General features: G+C 38.3%; 2 protein-coding genes across 2 annotated transcripts; one reads left to right on the plus strand and one right to left on the minus strand.

The window, feature by feature from the left end:
• Window positions 1–696: 696 nt before the first annotated feature.
• mtpap (mitochondrial poly(A) polymerase) lies at window positions 697–6,717 on the minus strand (the record flags this gene model as incomplete). The annotated part of the gene is made up of 9 exons (XM_084135140.1): window positions 697–1,651; window positions 2,015–2,088; window positions 2,260–2,352; window positions 3,121–3,347; window positions 4,382–4,590; window positions 5,409–5,633; window positions 5,745–5,972; window positions 6,080–6,249; window positions 6,513–6,717. 9 exons carry the CDS (start codon window positions 6,715–6,717, stop codon window positions 1,280–1,282), a joined length of 1,803 nt encoding a protein of 600 aa, XP_083991266.1. The 3' UTR covers window positions 697–1,279.
• Window positions 6,718–11,205: 4,488 nt separating this feature from the next.
• map3k8 (mitogen-activated protein kinase kinase kinase 8) lies at window positions 11,206–23,285 on the plus strand. The gene is made up of 8 exons (XM_084135277.1): window positions 11,206–11,504; window positions 12,166–12,499; window positions 13,052–13,222; window positions 14,400–14,661; window positions 15,718–15,824; window positions 16,494–16,646; window positions 21,503–21,749; window positions 21,833–23,285. The coding sequence occupies exons 1-8, from the start codon at window positions 11,473–11,475 to the stop codon at window positions 21,955–21,957; spliced, it is 1,431 nt and encodes a 476-aa protein (XP_083991403.1). The 5' UTR covers window positions 11,206–11,472; the 3' UTR covers window positions 21,958–23,285.
• The last annotated feature ends 282 nt before the right edge of the window (window positions 23,286–23,567 follow it).

Genomic DNA, 23,567 nt, shown 5'->3' on the forward strand with positions numbered 1-23,567 from the left:
TTCTTCCATCCATCTTCTCACACTACCTTCCAGTTTATTATGGAAGTTAGGCTTATATTGAGATATAGTCTCAATGACAAGAAGTCACAACTGTGAAACATAAGGTGACGTTGGAGTCACAATTATGGGAAATAAATTCCCATCCACAAGAAATAAAGTCCCAATCACAAGAAATAAAGCTGAAATTATGAGAAAAAAATAAAATTTTGAGCAAAGTCTCATTGTGAGGTATAAACTCACAACTACAGAAAATAAAGACGCAGTTGTGAGAAACAGTCCAAATGTAAGGTCACGTTGTGAGACATCAAGTCACATTTTGAGATATAAAGTCACAATTCACCAATCAAGCGAAATAAAGTTGAAATTCAAAGATGTAAAGTTGCAATAATGAGAAATAAAGTTGCAAATGTGAGATATAAGAATATACATTGTGATATCAAGTCTCATTGTACGTTATAAAGATACAATTACAAGTAATTAAGTAGATTTAACATTTAAGGTCATGTTGTGAGATAAAAAAACACAATTATGAGAAATTAAGTCTTAATTCTGAGATAATAATTCTGAAATAAAGCCACAAAAACTTTAACTCTGTGACGGAAACAGGATCCCATAGTTTATGAAACAAGCACTAATATTTTTTTAGAAGTATGAAAAGATTACAAGTAAGGAAGCCCAAGAACAAACAAACAGTAATGGTCTGATTGTAATTCCTTTGTTTTAATATCTTATAAAATATTATGTACACTAGTTGACAGTGAATGTTTATTCTTTCTGTACCTCTCAAAACACTTTAGTACTGATGTGACATGACCTTAGCTTTTACATAAAATCATTAGACCGTTGTATTGGTATTGCAATGCAGAGAAGATGGAGTCTGTGTGTGATCTAACAATCATAACTGTTCCATGCAAGCCGTTTAGTGTTCCGAGGTTCTGTTCCACTTCTGTGGAAACTTTAATGATTGCTGTTATCAGATCAACACAACAACCATTAAGCTCCATTTTCCTAGGAGTCGAAGACTGCAGTGGACCTCTTCTTCCTACATTATATCATGTTTGGATCTACAAAGTTTCTCTTTCATGTGAAATACTTTAGTGGAACGGTGACTGAGCTTAGTTTGTAACATTTCTTAAAAGACTTACAGCTTCTGACTGTAGAAATACATAAACTTCACATTTGTTCCCATCTTTGGAACACTTATCCGCATTGGTCATTCGCATTTGCTGTTCAGGACACTTTTCTCTTATTCTTGTGGGTGAGAGATTTATTGATCACATCACCTACTAGGATCTGCACTTCCCTTCTTTGCAACAGTTTCACCACCTTTAATCTTCAGAGAGTCTAACAGGTTCTTTATTCTTGAACTAGCTGGTTCCAGTTTTCTCTTCCTGCGACTTTTCACCCCTGCTCCTGAGGTGACTGAAGGAAGGAGAAGTGCAGAGAACCCCCACGGCGAAACCGACTCAGCCGATTGGCTAGAACTTCGGTTAAGAATTTCGCTTTTCTGAAAAAGCCAAGCACTTTCTTGACAAAGTTTCACGAAGCGTTCAAGTTGCGTTGCATTAACGTTTTTGCTAACGTTTAGAGTGGTTTCAAATGGATTCTGGATGTACAAAGCTGTTGTTTCCGGTTTGCTCTGCTCCTTTCCCTGGTGAAAGGGATATAAAGCAGGATATTTAAGTATTCAGACACTTAAACACACACAGTGCATGCACAGACTGAATTAACAACAGTCGCATCAGCATTTTCACACAAATTGTTATCCTGATCATTTAATTTGCAACATAAAAAAAAACATTCAATTAGAAAAACACAAAACAAAAACATTTTCACTAATGGTCACAGACTTCTGGACCCCACATCTAACTGTGTCCACTGCAGTCCCAGACACGTTATTTTGACTATATATACACTGCCCTCTGGTGGCCGTTTGTGGAGGTTCCGCTAAGACGTCATCAGTGTCCTTTGGGAGTTTGCGCATGCATGCACGTGTCATCAGTGGATGACTCACCTTCCTAATATTGATCGATGCCTTGTTGAAGGGAAAATTGCCATAAAACTCGAAGAATTCCTGCAACAGTTTTGCTGTGCAAGAAAAAATTAAAACAACAGAAAAATTAACAGCATAATTTTTTTTATGTCAATAACGATCAGTACAAATTTAATGCATTACAAAAATGCATAACAGAAATGAGCCATCTGTCCAAGGGTGAAAAGGTAAAACCTTTAATTATGAAAACAATCGTATGCGCTCACCTGATGTGTCTGTGTTCTTCTGCAGTGTAATCTTGCTGAGGTCACTGACAATAGTGCAGTCATTACCCTCAATGACACACTTATCCGATGGTCCTGGAAAGTGCACACACAAAACATAAATATAATGCGAGTGGCCTTCCATATAGAAATTGACTGTATTATTATTGTGGCATCAGTGTTCTTGACCCTGGAAGACAATAAACAATAATTGAGTGTGTGTGTAGAAAGTCGACTCAGGGGAGAGCCATATAGTATGATGTATAGCAATTTTTCTGGGGTCACAGACAATGAGACAGCAGTCTCATAAAAGCTTTGGTCTTTTATATCTATCTATCTATCTATCTATCTAGAGAGAGAGAGAGAGAGAGAGAGAGAGAGAGAGAGAGATAGATAGAGAGATAGATAGAGAGATAGATAGAGAGATAGATAGAGAGATGGATATATCATAGGGACATAATATGTATCTTCTAAAAAAAAAAAAAGTGGTCCAGTTACACAAAATATTAATTTTTAAATTAAAATAATGATAAGAAAAAACAGAAAAGATGCACAATCCTATGTGTTTTAGTATGCATCGTATACTTGTTAATTTGAAGTATTAATTAAATAAATAAAACTGACCCCTTACTCTTACTGACCCCAAAATTTTAAAGTGTATAGTCACATGATAAAATGTATGGGGGGGGGGGGTATGTTTTCTCTGAGTCTGAGCATAGTTGAGCCAAACTCATGTGTCACAGGGCAGATCATCATAGCTCAATTTTGACCAAATGTGTAGGTACTGTTCTCGCCTCTATGTGGCAGTATAGTACAAAAGAGAACTGCAGAAAAGCATGTCTGTCAAAGTACAATTGTGTATACCTGCCAGTTCCGTCAGTCGGTCCAGTGTGGGCAGTATGGGAGGACTCCTCTGCTGTAGAAAGAACACTACCATGACCGTTAAAGAGAAGTTGGTGATCCAGGCTCCTGGAATACTGCTTGTGATGCTATGAACCCGAGCCCAGTACCGAACACTGAACACCAGGTGCCGAACACGAGGGTCCAGCTGCCCGTAGATAAACAGCAGTTCTGAACTCTTCATCGCCACCCTGCACACAACAGAGCATTCAATTAAACAGAATACACATACCTTGATAAATACGTCAGGGCAATTTAAAATGATGGCACATCTAAAAATAAAAAATAAAAAAAAAGGTTATCATTTCAGTTTGTGTTGCTGTGGGGAATCAAGCTAAAGAGAGCTTATAGTTTTCTCTGCATGTAATTTTCTAAAAAAGACCAATAGTGAGAGTTCGGGGCAGAACAAGTGTTTGGGACAAAGTTTAAAGTCACCAAGAAAGTATTTATTATTAATGATTTATCCATGCAAGATTATATATTAAAAGAAAAATCAACTTCCCCCTCGCTCTTGCAGCGACATCTCTTCTCTTCTCTAATGGCATGAGACAACCTGTTCCTCACATGACATCACAGGAATAGCAAACTGTAATGATCCAATCAATTCCAAATGGACAGAATCAAACCCAGCCCTACATTTTTTTCTTGTTCGAGAAGCTGTTTCACGTCACAACAGGAAAGAAAAGACTATCACAACTTGTTTAATGTTTCATTTAAGGTGGTTTAGGGAAACCAAAAATGATAAAAATGTGCAAAATCATTATATTTTGCAGTTCTATCTAGTGTCACTAGGGGCGCACACAGCAGCTTTTATATAGCTTTATATAATATAGCTTTATATATAACTTTTATAATAATATTTAACAAAAATAAACAAAAACCTTTAATAATAATAACAATAAATGCATTTCATGTTCACCAGTCAATCTGTACACAATAGATTCCTCTTAAATCATTCAAGGACAAATACATTTCTGGGTTTCTCATTATGCACATATGGGTGTACAATATACACATCTGGGAATACCCCTCTCTAACCCACAGGGGACACAGTACAACAAAAAGAGCTGAGCAGGTTTCTGTGCATTACTGGTGTGTCACCTAAAAGAAATCATCATGGTGGTGACATTTGGTTTGGGGAAGTGTGAATAGGAGTGAGAAAATAAACTTCATGTCAACATAGCATGGCATTAAGCAGACAGGACAACAAAAATATAAAAATTACCTATTGTTGGCAGTGAGATCACACTGAAAGCCAGAGGGTTGGTGAGAAAAGCGGACAAGAGGACATCGAGCTTGGAGAATGTTCTGGACTCCCACACATCCAGGGCCGAACTGGTCTACGCATTTCCCAATGACTGAGAGGATGCTCTGGGTCACAGCCCGCTCTGAGGCCCCTCTCTTCACCTGGTACTCCAGGGACAGTCCTGAGCCCTGTTTAAAACATGACGGCATAATAAATCAACTAAGAAAAATGGCATCGCTATTGCTCTAAACTTAATTAACTGTAGAAATTCAATGCATATTTTTAATTGTAAAATGTAAAGCTTAAAGGAATGGTATGGAAGCTTGTTTCTGCCACTGAATAAAAAAAGTTATTGAATTAAAAAGAATTTATGTCTCACAATTCTGAGAAAAAAAAGTCTAAATTGTGAGATGTAAACTCGTAAGTGCGAGAAATTTTGTAATTGAAACAAGTCACAATTGCCTTTTTTTATTCTGTGGCAGAAACAAGATTCCATAGAATGGGAAAATTCATCTAAAAAAGGAAAATTCATTATTTATTCAAATTTACACTTAATGAAAGCTCATAAAATTAGGTCTTTCAAATATCTACTTTTTGTTCCATGGAATAATAAAATAAAAACATTTATATAAATAATTAATGGAACAAAAAAAAACATTAACTGACATTTCCACTCAAATACTTCAAGTATCTTGTATTTTAAAACAAATACTTAAATATTAAAAGAGTAAAAGGACAGTTCGTCAAAAAAAGAAATGTTTTTTGTCCATTCAGTGGAAATCAGAGGTAAACTAACTGTTGGTAAACTAATTTTAAAAACTAATATGAAACGATTTGGTTACCAACATTCTTCAAAATATCTTCTTTTGTGTTCCATGGAAGAAAAGAAAGAAAGTCATACCGGTTTGGAACGACATGAGGGTGAGTAAATGATGACAGTATTTTCAGTGCTGGTGACCTTTTCCTTTTCGATTCAATCTACTTAACCGAAGCCCACATCACTGACCTTTTTCTGGCTTGTTGCATAGATGCCATCGAGGTCCAGAATCATGTCGACATCACAGCCCAGTTTGCCGAAGCCGTTGACAGTGGAACCGAAAGGCCTGATGATGCATTCTGGGAAATATGCTCCAGCAATGTCTCCAAGCAGAGAGCAAACGAGGAAGCGCAGACTGATGTTCTCTTCTGTGAGCTGTAAGGCCTCTGTCAGACACTGCAGTTGCTCATCTATCTGTGGAATGAAGAAATGAAGAGTAGATGCTTATTTGTCCTCAGATCTGAAGCACCAACAAGAGGACATAACACTCAAAAAAATACAAAATATTGCCTAGGGAAGACTTACACTGTCCTTTTCCAATAGCAGTTGGCTGATGTCACCAATGGATGGAGGGGATTGCTCTTGGAAAGTTGGCATGGGCTGGTTGTTCATTTGACTGCCTGGCCATTTCAATGACAGCAGACGTGATTTGAAAGGCACTGCAGCTTCATGTTCAACAGCTGGTAAGTTAGTGCTCTCCTTCAATGAGGAGATGCTCTCTTCACTGGAGAATTCAACTACTGCATATGTTCCCTACAGACACAGAATCAATCATAAACACAGTTCAGTCAAAGTGTCAGATCTAGTTAAGTGTCTAGATCTAGATATAATATTACTTGATGTAGTTTTGCCACACTTACGTAGCTACTGTAGAAGAAATGCTTGTTGATTGTCCCGTGTTTAGACAGGTAATCTAAAAACTTATTTTCGTTGAACTTAGGCGGACAGCTGATCAAGACCGATCTTTCAGCTTGTTCTCTTCTCTCCTCCTGGATTGCTTGAAATGTTTTATTCTCCTTGGCTTTCGTGACTAAAACGAAAGTGAAGCAAGTGGAAAGAAGCATTTAATTAGTGTGGTGTGGTGTGATCAAGCAAGCACATTCAAATTGCACCACGATGTTTACCACGAGAAGACAACCTGGTTTTTCTTTTTAACATAAAATGACAGATGAAAGCATTTTTTTTCATCACGTCTGCTGTCATTGGGACGTTTTGCATCTGTCATTCTCAATACCTAATTGAGATTTTTTTAGTAAATGTCATGCCTATAGATCTACAGAGAAACAGTGTTACCGGTGTTGTTCCCTGCCTGGGCTTTGATTGCTGATATAGTTGAAGTGAGTCTTCTTTGAGTTTGAGTTTCCAATCCTAGATAAAACCTATCAAACCCCCCTAAACTCCTGAAACGTAACCTACACACGCCAAAGGAGGCCGCCATTGTTGATTTGAGACGGGCGCATGCGTAGACACTGGTTCTACGGTGGCTATGAATGGACATGCAGTGCTGCGTTTCGAGTTTGGAAAAACCCGAAATATCCTAGCCAGGAGATTGAAAAATGTGTAATTACAGACTTGAAAGATATTGTTGGAAATTTTAATTAATTCCTGTGACTCGAACAGTTCGCATTTGATCATCAAAATATTTCTGCAAGTTTACAAATTACAAACACAAAAGATTCGTTTAGATTCTGCAAGTTTACAAATTCTGAATAGGGACAACTTCAGCAAAGGAAAAAAAAGAGAGAATAAAAAGAACACTTAAAATATTTGTACTATATATATATACACATATATATATATATACCATATATATATATATATATATATACATATATATGTTACCGGCAAAGTGTGAAATCCCGGTATTGTATAGAATGCCTAGGCAATGTATAGAATTCCTGATGTTTTTTGCAAAAAATACATTACCTAATTCTATACATTACCTAGGCATTCTATAGAATGCCGGATTACACACTTTTATATATATATATACACACACACACACACACACACACACATATATATATATATGACAAACAAAAAAATTGATACTACGTTAATTTGAATTGGATATCTTCATAAACACGGGTCTCATCTATCATACCATGAAAAGGAACAGGTTTTTTATAAACCACTTTTTATAAAAATTTACATTTACTCACTTGAAATTGACACATGAAAATTTGTTTTTTTGTGTGTTTGATCAATTCAATAACACTATAAAGTCTTTAAGTGTGTAGGAATGGTGTGCTTTAGCAAGGTTAAGTGATACATTGCATACACTTTTAATATTATTTTACATTGTTTTGGAATAAGCCATTTTAAATTACCTTCATTTAGTTTGCTAATTTTTTATTAACACAAGACATTGATGCATGTAGATAAGTTGGTGTTTTAATGTATGAACACACTCAATTGAACAAAAGAAACATACTTTTTTTTATAAAAATGAAAAACCTCCATCTTACGGTGTTGACACAATTGACGGTGTTGACACACAATTGACAGTGTTGACAAAATAATCAAACTGATTATAGATATTTACCTAGTTTTGACATGGCAAAGGGAGTGTCACTGTGACACCAGTCTTGGACTTTGTTTTGCCTTCTGTGTTTGTGCACCATGTGTTTCCTTGTTAATCGGTTTCACCGTGTGCACCTGTTGTCACTTATTCTCCACATTTGTCTGTGTATATAGTCTCCCTAGTTTCAGTTCTCCCTTGTCGGTTCTCGTCTATACTGCTTGCTAAGTTTGGTACGTGTCTTGTTCGTCAATAAATAGAGTTTAAGCCTGATCCGTCTTCCTGGTCTTCCTGAACGTGCCTCAGGCCAATAAGACTCTAACTACCATTATTCATTTTATTTATACTAATGTCTAATTAAAACGTCTACAAATATATAAAACTGATCAGAGATCAGGTAAAACCCACAGACACTTGTTCATTGGTTCTCAGTGACTCCTCATGATTCATGGGTTGACAGAGATCATCGCCCCCAGTGGTGAACCATTGAAATTTTGAAGTGTTTCGAAGTGTTTTGAAACAGTTATGACGTAATGAAGCCTCGTTTACTGATATCACGTGACTCTGGCTGTTTGATACACGTTCCGAACCATTGATTCGGAACAAAAGATTTGTAAAGGCTTCGCAGCTTCATGAAGCAGTGTTTTGAAATTTCCATCACTACTTGTAACCTTTTTCCAGGAAGGCCAACTGCTCGAGAAATATGTTGAGAGGTTCCTCGAAATTTCTCACCATGTGAACTGGGCAGATGGCGTCCTAAAGACTGTCTTCTGGTATGGACTGGACGATCATCTGCACCAGCAAGCTCCAGCAGCAGCGATCCCGGGTACGTTCGAACAATCATGTGCTGTGGTTGAGCGGTTCAGCCTTCACCGTGGGTGAGGCTGATTATGACATCACCGCTCAACCATCTTCATCGCCACACCTCCTCTCTTCGTCCAGAGTCTCGTCCCATCGAGATCACCCTTCCAGAGTCTCTTCCCGTCGAGATCACCCTTCCAGAGTCTCTTCCCGCCGAGACCACCCTTCCAAGTCTCGTCCCGTCGAGACCACCCTTCCAGAGCTTCTTCACGTCATGCCTGTCAAGCCTGAGCTTCACGCAACACCTGAGCCTTCGTCTCCTGCCAAGATGGCCACCGCCAAGCCTGAGAATCCGCCCCCGCCAAGATGGCCGCTGCCATGCCTGAGCCCTTGTCTCCGGCCAAGATGGCCACCGCCACGCCTGAGGCCTCGTCTCGGGCCACACCTGAGAATCCGTCTCTGGCAAAGATGGCCACCGCCTCGCTGCCCAAGCCCTCAGCGGAGATGGTCGCCGCTACGCCTGAGTTGGTTCCTGAGCCTGAATTCCCACCCAACCTCCCTATCCCGCATCCTCTCATCATCCAGCAGCCATCCTCATCTCCTCTGCCTCCTGTCAGCCCCATCACTTGCCCTCTACACGCCAGTGGAATGGTGGGCTCGCTGAAGAGCTTCCAGTCCTCAGCATCATCTTGAACAGTGGATGCCTGGGATCCGACTTCAGCCACCGCGTCCAGGATTCCACATCTGCCCATCAGTCCACTAGCTCACCCTTGGCTCCTACCTCCTTCATCTCCGCTGTGGCCCATCAGTTCACCAGTTCCACCAGGCTTCTTCTCCCTGTAATCTGCCTGCCTTCTCTAGCCCTTTGCCCTGAACAGTCTGGTCCAGAGGACTTTCTGGTGGGATGTCTATTTCATTTAGCCATCTATTCTGCATAGCTCTGGACCTTTTCTTTGCTTTCCTCCAATACTTTCTGCGTTGCCTCTTTGCTCTTGGTCCTAATTCTCCTACTTGTTTTAATTTTTTGTTTTGGACCCTGTCCTTCCATCTCTGTCTCTCCTTTTCTAACTGGTCTCTTCTGCTTTCTGGGTCAGTAGCCGCGTTTCCATTACCCTTCAAATTGCGCAAATTGAAAATACGGCCCAATGAAAACACGTCAATTTCGCAAAAACTCTCATTTATCGAAAAAGTTTTTTACGCTCACATGGGGTGGTTTTTTAGGCAATTCGAAAAAGAAATATTTCGCAAAACTGCAATGGAAACAGTTTTTGCGCATTTACAGTCACTCGACGTAGAGGACACGGTATGTTTGGACAGAATACGAGACAGATTTATTTCTTAAATTCATAAAAGACAAAAGAATTACAGGAATACTGGATTCTAAACCTCAAAGAAATGCCACAATCAAGACCTCGAAGCAGACAGGTATTTTATAAAATTACTATGAAATAATATAAATATATACAAAACTAAGGGTCTAAACATACAGAAGTCTTTCATATTTTCAATTTATTGTTTTTTAAGGCAAATAAATATATTTGAAAATATTTATACTCCAATGACTTCAGTTTGAAATGACTGAAATCATTTGGCGAAGTGATATGGACATGTAATGTTGTCAAGACCTGCTGGAACTACTTTAGCCGTGGGTTTCCCTGAAAATAATTGCACACCGTAGAACGTTCGTAAACCAATCAGATTGGTTACATCGTCAAGCTTCGAATCGCAGTTCATTTATTCCGTTCATGAACGATTCAGGGTACGGATGTGAACGAAAACGATTTACGTGCCATTAAAAATATAGATACGTTCATGAAGCACCGATTGTGCCAGACCAGCTGAATTTACTACTATTCAGATTGTCAGTAACTTTTGAAACAGGTGTTGTGTAATATTCAGTTCCTGTGAAAAACTGTTCCAGTGGGTGGAGTATATATACATGAATATTCATGATATGTCCTCTGTTGTGAGCGTGGCCTTGAGACAACGCGCAAGAATGGAACTAAAAATATTAATGTAGGCTATGCTCCTCAAGTCGCAACTCGTTTGGATTATTTTGAAAAGGTAGCCTATTCAATGTTAAGCATTAACTGCAACAGTTCACATTTTCAAAACAATTAATAGTTTGTGAAAATGTGATAAATCGTCTGAGCTGTTTTTCCTGATTGATTACAGGCATTCAAATAAATGGGTAAGGACACATACACCTTTTCGAAATAGTCCATTAAACGAGTTGCGATTTGAGGAGCATGCACTAATATTTTCCTTCCAATCTTGCGCGTTGTCTCAAGGCCACGCCCACAACAGGGGACATAGCATGAATATTCATATATACTTTTTTTACAGGAACTGAATATTACACATCACCTGTTACCGCTACAACTGCATCCCAGACAGAGCTCCGCAAAATTTGATTCGTTCTTGTTACTCAAATATTTTAAGTCAGTTCACCAAAAGATTATGTTTCGTTTAGTGATTATTTCTGCAAGTTTACAAGTTATGTTAGTTACCTTCATCGTTATACATCGTCCAAGAACGAGTGAATAGAAGTTAAAGAAAACGTTTAACCTCATAGGCTATATCAAAGGAGATAAATGTGGGAGTGTTTTTCAAACGAGATAACGTTTTTCTTTGCTATCACGAGATTGTTAGAAGAAAGTAGGCCTTTTGAACAAGTGAATCATGAAGAGGAAAGCAAATTACATCCTCAATTTTCCACGGAACATTCTGATAGGGGACTGTGGCAGGATTAAAGCAGATACGTGACCTATCATACTCTCAACGAGAAAATACCTCTCAGTGAAAACAAAGAGAAAACGAAACCACAGTTGACGTATGAGCGAGCGGAGGCGCAGCTTACACACACATTCCTCTTATGTGCGAGCGTCAGTCTGTTAGAGCTTCAGTGGGAACTATGGACCATCAGTGAGCATGAGCCCTGCTGTGAACACACTGACCGAAAGGTAGGCAAACGCCTGGTATTTATACATATTATATCGTTTTGTTTTTTGTGTACTAGGCTACATAATATATTCCGAACAGCTGTATAAGTATTATCATCACAGTATGAACATATATGTCTGGATTAGTCAAGCGGGTTATTGGCAGTTACTCAACCTTGTCAACTGCCTAATTTCTAGGCTGTGTTTTTGAGCATTAGTTATTTGTATAATATAGCCTATATATTTTTATTAATGTAATGTATTAAAGTGTTTTATTAATTAGTAATTACATGAAAGATATTTCAGGAGATGATGTTTTCGGAATGTTTCAGAATCAGCACCGTATTTTGGGGGAAATTGGGCATGTGGGGGTCTGTCAAAACAGACGGTCAACTTCACGATTTAGGTTGCTTTAACATCTTATTTGGACTTGTGAGTTTGTGCTGAGGGACATTTTTGCAATGTAAAAGTTTTTGCTGGTATTTGTTTTGAAAAAGAACCCCCATGTTGGGGTTTCCCTCCCCCTGTAAACCACCCCTCACTTGCAGGCAAAATAGAGCGAGCAAGCAAGCATGGTGATCAGGAAACACCTGACCACACTGTATATATGAGTGCGAACAACATGAATGCATGAATGCACAAGTTCATGTGCTGTTTCTAATGATCAACAATTCTGTTCTAGAATTCAATCAAGGATGGAGTACAAGAATGAAAATGCTGGTATAGAACTGCTTCTTGCTCACATGAATATTGAAGACTTCATCCAAGAGGCAGAACATTTCTACTGTGTTGGCGAGGAGGTTGAATCAGGAGTTTCATTTGAGGAAAGTTTCTCACAAGAAGACATGGACGAGAATGAGGAAACGCCACACGATCTAATCACACATGCGCAAAACCCCGGAAAGGTCCGTTATGGGACATCATCCGACCTCCTGGACTTTGTCAATATGGTCTCAAACATACCACCCTCCTCTCTCCTAGAAGTGGGTCAAGAAATGGGTGTTCTGCTAAACAAGGTAAGCTCTATTGATGGTTATTTACCATATATCCATAACATATAAAGCTGATCTATACAGTTTGGTTTCAGCATTAAGTAAGTGAATGTATTTAAAATGCATTTACACTGTGAGATTGTTGGCTTAAGGGATAGTTCACCCAAAAATGAAAATTCTGTCATCGTTTACTCACCCTCATGTTGTTCCAAACCTGTATGAATTCTTTCTTCTAGAAGATATTTAGAAGAATGTTGGTAACCAAACAGTTGATGGGACCCTATTGACTTCCATGGTATTTTCTCCCCTCCATACTATGGAAGTCAATGGATCAACTGTCTGGTTACCGACATTCTTCTAAATATCTTCTTTTGTGTTCAGCAGAAGAAAGAAATTCATATAGGTTTGGAACAACTTGATGGTGAGTAAATGATGATAGAATTTTCATTTTTGAGTGAATTATCCCTTTAATTAAACCAAGCTTATTTGTAAATACTTTGAGTAAAGGAGTGTTTATACTTGTTTTACAATTTGTCATAGCCTTACTCTCATAAACGCCCTGCTTTGTTCCTGCAGACAGACATGGTCATTAAGGAGGGGCATTATCGCATAAATTTGGACGTTCTTCTGTTTCCGTGGAAACTGACCTACAAGCCCATAGGCCCTGGACATGTTCCCAAAGGCTCATTTGGGAAGGTCCATCTGGCTCAGGATACCAAAACTCGGAAGCGAATGGCATGCAAACTAGTAAGTTCGGGAATGCAGAGAATGTTTGTTTCAGGAAAAGTTTCTTTTTTCTTTTTTTTGCCAAATATAGTTGTTTTCATTCCACTGTTAAAGGACATGACTTCCCTTCTGGGAATTTGTGTTCTTTTATGACTAAAGCAAAAACATATTATGTACTGCTTGTTCAAAATAGTATGTTGAAAACAATTTAATAAGCACAACATAAGGATTTCAAACATAAATTAGTGAAGTAAACAGAATTTTCATATGAAAATATAACACAGATGACACATTATAGTGAATGATATGTTCTTGTGACAATCTTATGCACCAGCATGTAAGATCACAAGGATTTATGAACAATGGAAAAAAAAAATGACTCTGAAAAGAGAAGCACTTGTATAACTCGTATAAAATGAGGAAGAGAAAATTTGGGAAATAACGCAGTTTCTCTAAAATATTCAGGAGGTCAGCCTGCAGTGTGCAGTGTTTGAACAGAAACTGAGAATGGCTCTAACGTACACAGGAAGCTGACAGGAACGCCCCCGTGGAAACATGCAGCCCACAGAGACGGTGTCTAAACTGTGTGGCAGTGTGCAGATGTCTAGTGGGAGAATGAGTTTCAGACTTGTGGTCAATATAAAGTCGGCACGAAATGGAAGTTGCGATAGGCTTTTCTTTCCTATTGTGACGTATATTTAAGTGAAACGGCTTCTCAAACAAGAATCAAAATAGGACGGGGCTTGATTTTGTCCATTTTGCTATTGCTGCAATCTCATGTGAGTGAACACGTCTTCAGAGAAGAGAAGAGATGTCGTTGCAATAGTCAGGGGAAGTTATTTTGATGAAAGATTATGACATGACGTGAAAATAATGATGTGTCATGAAATAATGATTGTCAATTTATGAATCAAAAACATTCCCCCTCTTGATGAGGCCTTTAGGGTTTTGGTCAAATAATTAGTAATCAATTAGTGGTCAAGGCGGCCGATGTCTGGAACAGTTATGCAATATCACACAAGCAGTGCAAGACTGCACATATATTACAGTGTGGGGTCTACCTTCTCTAAGACACCTGTATTTTGTCCTTTCTTATCAATTTTTTTGCATATATGAATTCTTAAATCTTTTTATGCATTTAAGCATAATAAGCAAGTATGTCTGAAATGTATAAGTTATAAGTGTACATTCTCTCCAGATTCCTGTGGAACATTTCAAGCCTGCAGATGTGGAAATCCAAGCCCGGTTCCGACATGAGAACATAGCAGAGCTGTATGGGGCATTGCTGTGGGAGCAGACGGTGCATTTGTTCATGGAAGCGGGCGAAGGGGGCTCGGTTCTGGAGAAGCTGGAAAGCTGTGGTCCAATGAGAGAGTTCGAGATCATCTGGGTCTCTCAGCAGGTTCTGCGAGGCCTGGAGTACCTGCACTCCCACAACATTATACACCACGACATCAAACGTAAGAGCTTTGGATTGCATCACAAAGGATTTTTTTTCTGAAATATCACTACCAAACACAATGTGTTTGACCATGTTGGATCAACTGCTTTGAATGAAGAACACACTTCAAAAGCGGGGTCAAACGCAGTTCAGTACTTTTTCCATTGCTACCACAAGCAACAAAACAAACACTGTTATTTCCCTCACAAATGCAACAAAAGGTGCTCTGTAAGTAAGTCAGATAATGACTATGTGGTCAAGAAAGGTATTCAGCTTATTGACAGAACTTAAAACTAGGCCACTGGGAGGAAGCAGCAGTGTTAAATGTTTGACAGAGGATTGGCCACAGGCTAGAGAAGTTCATTTTTAGTGTTTTTAGATTGTGCCCTTCAAAGATGAGGAACACAACATAATGAAATATGGTAGGGTTGGGACAGACAACATTCTGCTGCTGTTTAGTCATACGCAGAAGCCCATCAGTTCTGCAGCACATGACTTCTCAGGCATCTGGAATTTCCAGTCAGGACAGCGAGAGGAGGGAGAAGACAGATGTGATTACTCAAATGCATTACTTTCCAGGGGTTATTCAACAGGCCATCCGACTAACTAGTGCTTTCAGATTTCAACAAGACTGAGTGGGTAATGTGAAGAGATATAGAGATTCAGTGAAATGAGTGACCAATCACAGTTGCCTGCTTTTGTGGTTTTGAGGTTTGGCTTCTTGAGATTCGGCTTGTAGAGGAAACATGTTATTTCAAGTAGTGTAAAATATGGAGGGAGAGCAAGAAAGGGGGTTTTGAGACTTCTGATGTTCTGTTTTTCAATCCACCATGAGTAATGACTGACCTTAATCTGCTTCTGGAAAACAACACATTGCTACTTGTCTGGTGCAGCACATACACGAACTGAACAACCTACATTTTGCAAAAACAACTGAGATATAGTTGCAATGTCTTTTATATATCAAATGAAATATCTCAAATATCACTACACATTTCTGAACACTTACTTATTATGATTATTTTAGATTTGATGCGTCTAAGACATTAACTAAATTCTCTTTTTGTCCCTGCAGCCAGTAATATTGTGTTGATGTCCGCCAAAGCCGTGCTGGTGGATTTTGGTCTTACAGTACAGATGAAGGATGATGTATATGTTCCTCGGGACCTACGTGGCACCGAGGTGAGTGTGTTTGAGGTCACTTTGCACACTTTAATTTTTCCATACTTGGTCTGTCACTGTGTCGTGACTAAATGCTAGTCTATATTTAGAAACAATGCCGTATTTGGCAGTTCCTGATTGTGCAGATGGCAGACATCCTTTAGAAAGTCACTGAATAAATATTGTCTTATGGTATGTACATTTTTAAAATAGATAAAGGGCAATTCTGACAAACTGAAAGGAGATCTGAAACACTAGAAGGCACACACACACAGATGCACTTTTTTCCCCTCTTAGCTGACATTCTATTCCCTTACAACCTCTGGGAAAGACCGAAAAAGACACAAACACATGCCCATTAGCACACTGAGGCGTATTTACTTTTTGCCCCATTTGGAAAGTCCAGCATGCCTTTCTAAACAGCACTTCCAACATAGAATAATAAAGTTGTTTACTACGAGGAAATAGACTGAGCAGTTTGCCAGATGTCACATTTGCCTATTACATCACCAGTTGTTTTTCATATTTATATTATTCATAGTGACTGAACTGTAGAAAACAGCCAGTCCAGTCCAGTGTTCAATGCACAAAATTGCATAACAAAAATAAGAAAACCTGCTGTGAATTTTGTTAAAAGCCTCTGCACATGTGGGATCTGAGCTCATATTTCTTGTTTTTCCTTCTGTACAGATGTACATGAGTCCAGAACTGGTTCTGTGTCGAGGACATAGCACAAAGACTGACATCTACAGCCTGGGGACCACAATCATACACATGTTGAGTGGCAGTCCTCCATGGGTTAGGAGATATCCCCGAACAGCCTATCCCTCATACCTTTACATAGTAAGCGTGCTTTTTTGATTTGATCGTGGTGCATCGGAATACCTGCTCTTTTAATTATATTTTGTTTGTATTTATTTTACCGCACCAGTATTAGGGAGAGTCCTTGAACGTGGCGAAGCCTCACCATATGAAAAACCAACTATATGCATTAAGGGACTGTTCGTTATTTATTTAAGGGGCCACCGGAGGAGTTTTGAGATCTGTTGTCAAAAAAGACATGACCCTCCCTTCGCCAGCAATAAATTTTTCTATGACCCTCCAAAATGATTGTGAAAAAAGGCATGACCCTCCCCGATAATTTATAGCCTACTTCTGTACTGGTTTGCGCTTGGCAAAGATAGCCATTGTTTTTTGTTTTGTTTTTTAACCATAAACTCTTGCTTACTCGTCTTACTAGGGCTGTAACGATAGACCAAACCTACGATTCGGTTCGTATCACGATTTTTGATTTTAGATTTGAAAAAAAAATCATGTTTTCAGTGCTGATGCGTGTGACGCGTTCAACATGTCGGTGGCGTTGCCAACAAAGCATCTAAAAGCTGTCACAAAGAACCGGCAAAAGTAATGATTATTAATATGTCAAATATAGCAAGGAGACATTTTAATTGTTTATTAATAAACAAGTGTTTTCTGTGTCGACTGCAAAGATGAAGTTGACGATGCGTCGCGATCTTCTCAGAACGCGCCAGAGAGAAATGCACATTTCATAAGCAGAAAAGCAGTCTGTTTTCCTTCATTTTGAATTGTTCTGTTTAAAAGTAGACATTTCAAGCTTTCTATATATTTCTCAGGTCTGTGAGGCAAGTAGCCTACCTTACGCTGAGTTTCGGTTCATTTATGAGACAAGAGTCCAGTTCACTCGCCCGCGCCTCCGTGTCATGATTAGGCTATCTATTTTCTACTATATTTACTTATTTATTAAATCCAGGTGAAACATTGATTAAAATTAAGATACAATTAATACAAAAACGAAATTCACTTTAAAGAAAGGCTTTGTGCTTTTGTTTGAGGTCTCTGTGAAAATTTTAAAGTAGCTTAGAGCAGTCATGACTGTAATGGAGAACTGTCACGTCCCTAACATTGTTTTTTTTTCTTCACATAAATGCGAACACGAAAAATAAAATAAAAATAATATTTTATGTTCTGTGGAGGCCGATCTTTATTCATCCGTTGGGTATATACATTATCTTTTGGTTTGCACAGTGTAATTTATAGAATTACTAAAAAATACAACTTACTACAAAAATACAAATACAACTTACAAATTACTAAAAAAAAATTGTGTCACGTCACATATGTATTTCCCTCATATTAAATATAAAATGCATGTGTAGACTGATATTTTTCTAATGTCTTGACTCCTTTCAGACGTTTCAAAATATTGGTATTAAATGCATTTCCTGAGAATTTATATTTCAAGTTTTGACTGCAAATGTCACGTCCATAACACTGGAATCGTGAACCAGTTTTGGATGGGCCAGACGAATCGTGGGTAGGCCTTAAATTAAAAACGTTAAATTAAAAACGTTATCCAATCACTGTTTAACCTAATAAAAAATATTGACTAATAAAGTCTAATGCTATATTATCTGTGCGTATACATAATATAGATTTTAATAGCTTGATGCTCTTTAAAAATTTTGTTGCATTGTTAAAAGTTTCTGGTGCATATGGACGGACCTATCCGCGATTGCTCTCCATGGTTCTGACCAAAGAAGAGCGCTTTGGAATCTCCATTACGCATCATACGCATCATACCTGGGCTGCATTTTCAGGTAACATTGTCTCTTAGCGCGCTGCGATAACTGAACTAAAGGTATACACTACCACTAAAGGTATATCATTGCTAGGCGTCCTCAGGGCGATCATCCACTCGCGAGGCAGAGGCGCTGAAAGGCAGAGGCGCTGGCGCCCTCCTAGCAACGGCGCTGTTTTTGGTAAAACATGATTTTGACCACTTCATTAAGTTTTGTTTTGTAGAAAACTCTTTTTAAAAGATTTTCGTTTTGTATAAATTGTATCTTAATTTTGATCAATGTTTTATCAACCAATTGCCCGTATTTAATACATAAGAAGCCAATATCAGACAATCTAATAAGGCGCCGACACGATCACTTGCATTGCACGTGAACTGGAGGGCGCCGAAAAACTCAGCGTGTGCCTCACAGATTTGAGGAATATAGTCTATATTACAGAAAGCTTGAAATGTCTACTTTTAAACGAAAATATTCAAACCAAAATAAATAGGCTACTCTGAATATCCATATGAAATGTGCATTTCTCTCTGGCGTTCATGGCGAGCATCGTCAACTTCATCTTTGCAGCGACACAGAAAACACCAGTTTATTACTAAACAAATAAATGTCTCCTTGCTAATTTAGACACATTCATAATCATTACTTTAACCGGTTATTTGTGGCAAGGAATGAGCGAGCGGAGCGGAATATTCAGAAACGCGCTCTCCGCTCACGAGCTCTGATCAGAACAAACCCGAACCGCACTGTCTGCTGAACTTGCGCAGAAACATCAAAATAGACATAGCCAGCTTTTAAAAAATACTATTTTAGTACAAATTAATGGCTTATTATTATTATTATTATTATTATTATTATTTTAGTTTTGGGTGCGCCGAAATCTAACGCCGTGCCTGGTCCCCACGGAAGAATTTTTTTAAAAATAACCCCTGAAATGATGACTTCTGATGAATATTGTGAAAACTAATTGATACATTTATATTGGCTAAATATATTTCATAGCCTACATTATAGCATATTATAATACAACTTATTAGGCCTATATATTTATAGAATAGCAAAGTAGGCCTAATAAATAAGACTGAACCAAAGAAATGTGAAATATAAAGGCTATCATCCCGCTGTTGTCACTAGTCGTCATCGTTGCTACGATACGTGACTCACAATGACTGAAACGACCAATTAAAAGGGCATTCTCTGATGATGTTCCAAGATGTTACATTCATAGATGTTTTTCTAAGCGCAAACTGAAGTGCGCGCGCACTGTCAAACAGCGTCAAACTGGATTTTTGTTTGGTCAGACCCATCTGATATCGAAGGGGGGCTGATAACGCGAAATCAACATGGAAAAAAATAGCACCAAACAAGCCACTTTGAAATGCTTCTGTTTTCATGAATATAAAAGTTGGGTGACCCTCCCCCTAGACTAAAAAAAAGTTGGATGACCCTCCCCTCAACAATGAATAAAAAGACATGACCCTCCCCTATTTTCCTCCGGTGGCCCCTTCCATAAATACCGAACGGTCCCTAACCACAGAGAAAACCCCAGAAATGTCAAGCAGGCTGATGTCATACCTTCATGACATTAAGCCTCAGTCAGCAAAGCATATCTCATGCTAATTCTGTATAGTTTTATTTGTTTAGTAAAGGATGCAAAGGATGCTAATTATGTATAATTATTTAATTATAATAATTCTTTATACATTTTATTTCCTGCCTTTTTTCTTTATTATTTTTCTTTATTCGCTTTCCTTTTCTTCATTTGTGTTTCTGTTTTAACTACTATAAAGCAAAGGATCACAAGATATAACTTGTGATGGCAAGTTCTCCTTTCAGCAGGATTTCAGAAACAATTTCTAAATAACCCTTTTATTAAAAATCCGCAGTTCATCAGCTGTTTAAGCTTCCTCTACGCTTTGCAGATTATTTTGACATTGGCAGTTTTGCATGTTTCACTTTAAGAGCTCCTCATAATAGAAGCAGACTAAAAGCTGGCAACCTTTGTGTAGCAAGTCCAACTGCTTTCAGTTCCCTTTTCACATACTACACTTCCTTTTCATGTAATGGAATGTAAATTCATGCATAGTGTCTTTTTGCATGAGGTTGCTTGCAAATGCACCTGTGCCACCATTAATTTTCACCTGGGGTGGGTTTTTTTTTTTTTCATTGATCGTAGACTATTTGTTTTCGTGATTTTCGTTACGATAATAACCTTGTATGCACAAGTATCTTCCAAAATTGTGTTAATTGATTAATTAATAGAGATCAGCGGTTGATTGTCATAGATGTAGGCTAAGCCTATTTACACAAAACGTGTTTTTGCTTATCACTGCGCTGCTTTTATATTGTTTTTCACTTAAACACGCGGTAGGCGGATATGTTTGACCATTGAGCTTGTGTCATGTGCCTTTTACACTATCTTGCACATGACACAGCGTTCTAAAATCATGGTGCTGAAGTCTGTAAAGTATTTTGGCGCTCTAGCGGTTAATAAACAGAACTGCAGAAGAACATTGTAGCCGGAACTACTTCTCTCTGTTTATGTCTATGACGAGTCACGCAGGTACTGGGCTAATCCGCAGTGGTAGGACCTGTACCAGTCTAAAATAGTCTGAATATAAACACTTATTGTATAACACTTATTACCGGAGTGATTCAGGATAAGACAAAAACACAATTTGGAAAATGGATACATGATGTACTCATTTGGTATATAAATGTTGTAAATTTTGAACACAAAAAAAGTTATGGGCTGCTGCTTTAAAATAAGTTAAACTTTTAAAAAAACATCTCTAGACATTTTTTTTTTTTTTGCATTCCACTGCCAACGTCTCATGTTTCTTAATGCAAAGACAAGTTTTGTGTGAATGGAAAGCAGTGTTGCCATGTCCACTTATTATAGGCCTCTTTGGGCTTGTTATTTTTCCATATGTTAAAACTATGTTTTCCAACTTAGTTTGGCTGGTGTGTACTGTACGTGGCCTTTGTGCCAGTGTCATAGTTCTCTGAGTGGAGAAAAGTCAGCCCTGTTTGCGCACTAGGGGTGGCCAAGCTTCAATCAGGGGTGGCACTTCTCCCCTGATTTTCACACTCTGTTTGCAGATCCACAAACAGGCCCCTCCTCTGGAGGACATCCCTGAAAGCTGTAGCCCCGCGATGCGCAGGCTCCTAGAGCACGCCCTCGATAGGGTCCCTGCACGGAGGAGCTCTGCCGGGGAATTACTGAACGAGGAGGCCCTCCATCCGTCTCGGGAAGACCAGCCGCGCTGTTGGAGTCTGGACTCTGCGCTGGAGGAGGGCACTCATCCACTGCTGCGACAGCACAGTCAGCTCTCAGACAGCACTCAAGGTACATCACACAATACACATACAGTATTTCATGTCAAATTCATTTGATCGCATGCTTAAGATCTTTTACTCTTGTATTTGCAGACTCTTCTTTGTACACTGAGGACTCTGGGCACTCTAAGAAGAAAGGTTCCCTCTATATGGATCTGGGCGCCTTGGCTAGCTACTACAATATGGTTAGAGGGCCACCATCCAATGAATATGGCTAATAAGGTGGATTTTTCCTGAGGACCAGTGGGGTACTTGTGTAGTCTGCATTTATATACAAGCTGTCGGATATGCATGGATGCATCACTTCAGTGGAGCCAAACTCTCCCACAAGATGATTCCGCATATATGGTGTCCTAAATGAGGACAGTGTACGCTGATTGGACAATGAGCCGTCCAATTAGAGATGGATGCTTTTTGAAATGCAAGAGACATTCAAGACTTGTTGAAGAGAAGAAAGAACTGTGGTTTTTATTTTTTGGTGAACAGTTTGTTAATACAGTTCCTTGTCTGTGCTTTTAGAGCATGAATATAATGACACCATATTCTGTATAAAATACATACTAGGAGGGATGCACCAATATTAAAATTCTGGCCAAAACAGATAAATTACTTCTAATTTATGGCTGATAACAACTTAATGAACAATAACTTAAACAATATTAAAGCTATACACTATTTTGTTAAAACAGTACATAAATACAATTAATGGATGCATCACAACATTATAATGTACAGTATAAAAATGCATCCCTAATATTGGCTGATAAACAATATTGGGGTTGATATATTATGCATCCGTAATACCCTAATACAGACAAATACTTTTTGCTTTATATATATATACTGTAATTGTAAAGCTTTTGCTAGATGCATTGATTATGCATTCCATATCTGATCACATAAAGGCGGGCCTTAATGAGAGTAAAGAGATTATACTAGATTATCACTGCCAACAGCAGAATGTTTTTTTTAATAATGTTAATGTTTTTTTACCATAGCAGTGCTATGTATGTTACGAATGTATGTATCTCCATTGAATTACAAAGGCAGGCCTGTGTTATCTGAAAGTATATGCATTCTGACCTACATTTGTAGGGTTTCTTTTTGTGTGAAATATTAATCATAATGTGGCGAGTCTGCTGAATTTGAATATATGACCTTAACAATAGTCTGTCTGTGTCTTTAGCTAATCATTTCAGTAAATCATTTCATTTTTAATTTCTGTTTTGCAATCCCCATGTGAGTGCCTTGTCTTTAAATAGCTTTATCTGAGATCCCTGGATAATACATCCATTGTAAAAAATAAGAGATGGCAACAAAAAAAAAGGACACTACAACAATACAGTTTATATTTCCAGGAATTGTTTTCAGATGATACTGAAAACTCACCACAGGTTGATATTCCCATGGAATGTGTTTTTGTAGTTGCAATGCAAGACAAAGAAACGTGCACTCAAAACAATTTTTTTATAGATTGTCCAGATCCTCCCAATGTTTCAATGTGTTCATAAAAGTGACTCAATAAATATCTGCTGTGACACTGCAATTTTGTTGTCTAAGTATCTGTATGAAATTGTTTTAATTTGATCAAATTAGCACGATTTTTAAAATATTAAATATTCCAATATACTATACTGATGAAAATCTTAAGGTTGTGATTTTAGATAACCACCGTAAAATTACATTATGGCTGTTTCAAGCAATAAACAGTTCTTCAGAAGTGTCTTAGTCATTTTGGAAAGACCAGAGAGTCTATCTGTGATAAATGATAGTATCACCTAAGATGAAGACTGCTGTCTGTTTTTACTTTGGGGAAGTTATAGTTTAA

Source organism: Abramis brama (assembly GCF_963993115.1).
Source record: "Abramis brama genome assembly, chromosome: 14".
Taxonomy (NCBI): domain Eukaryota; kingdom Metazoa; phylum Chordata; class Actinopteri; order Cypriniformes; family Leuciscidae; genus Abramis; species Abramis brama.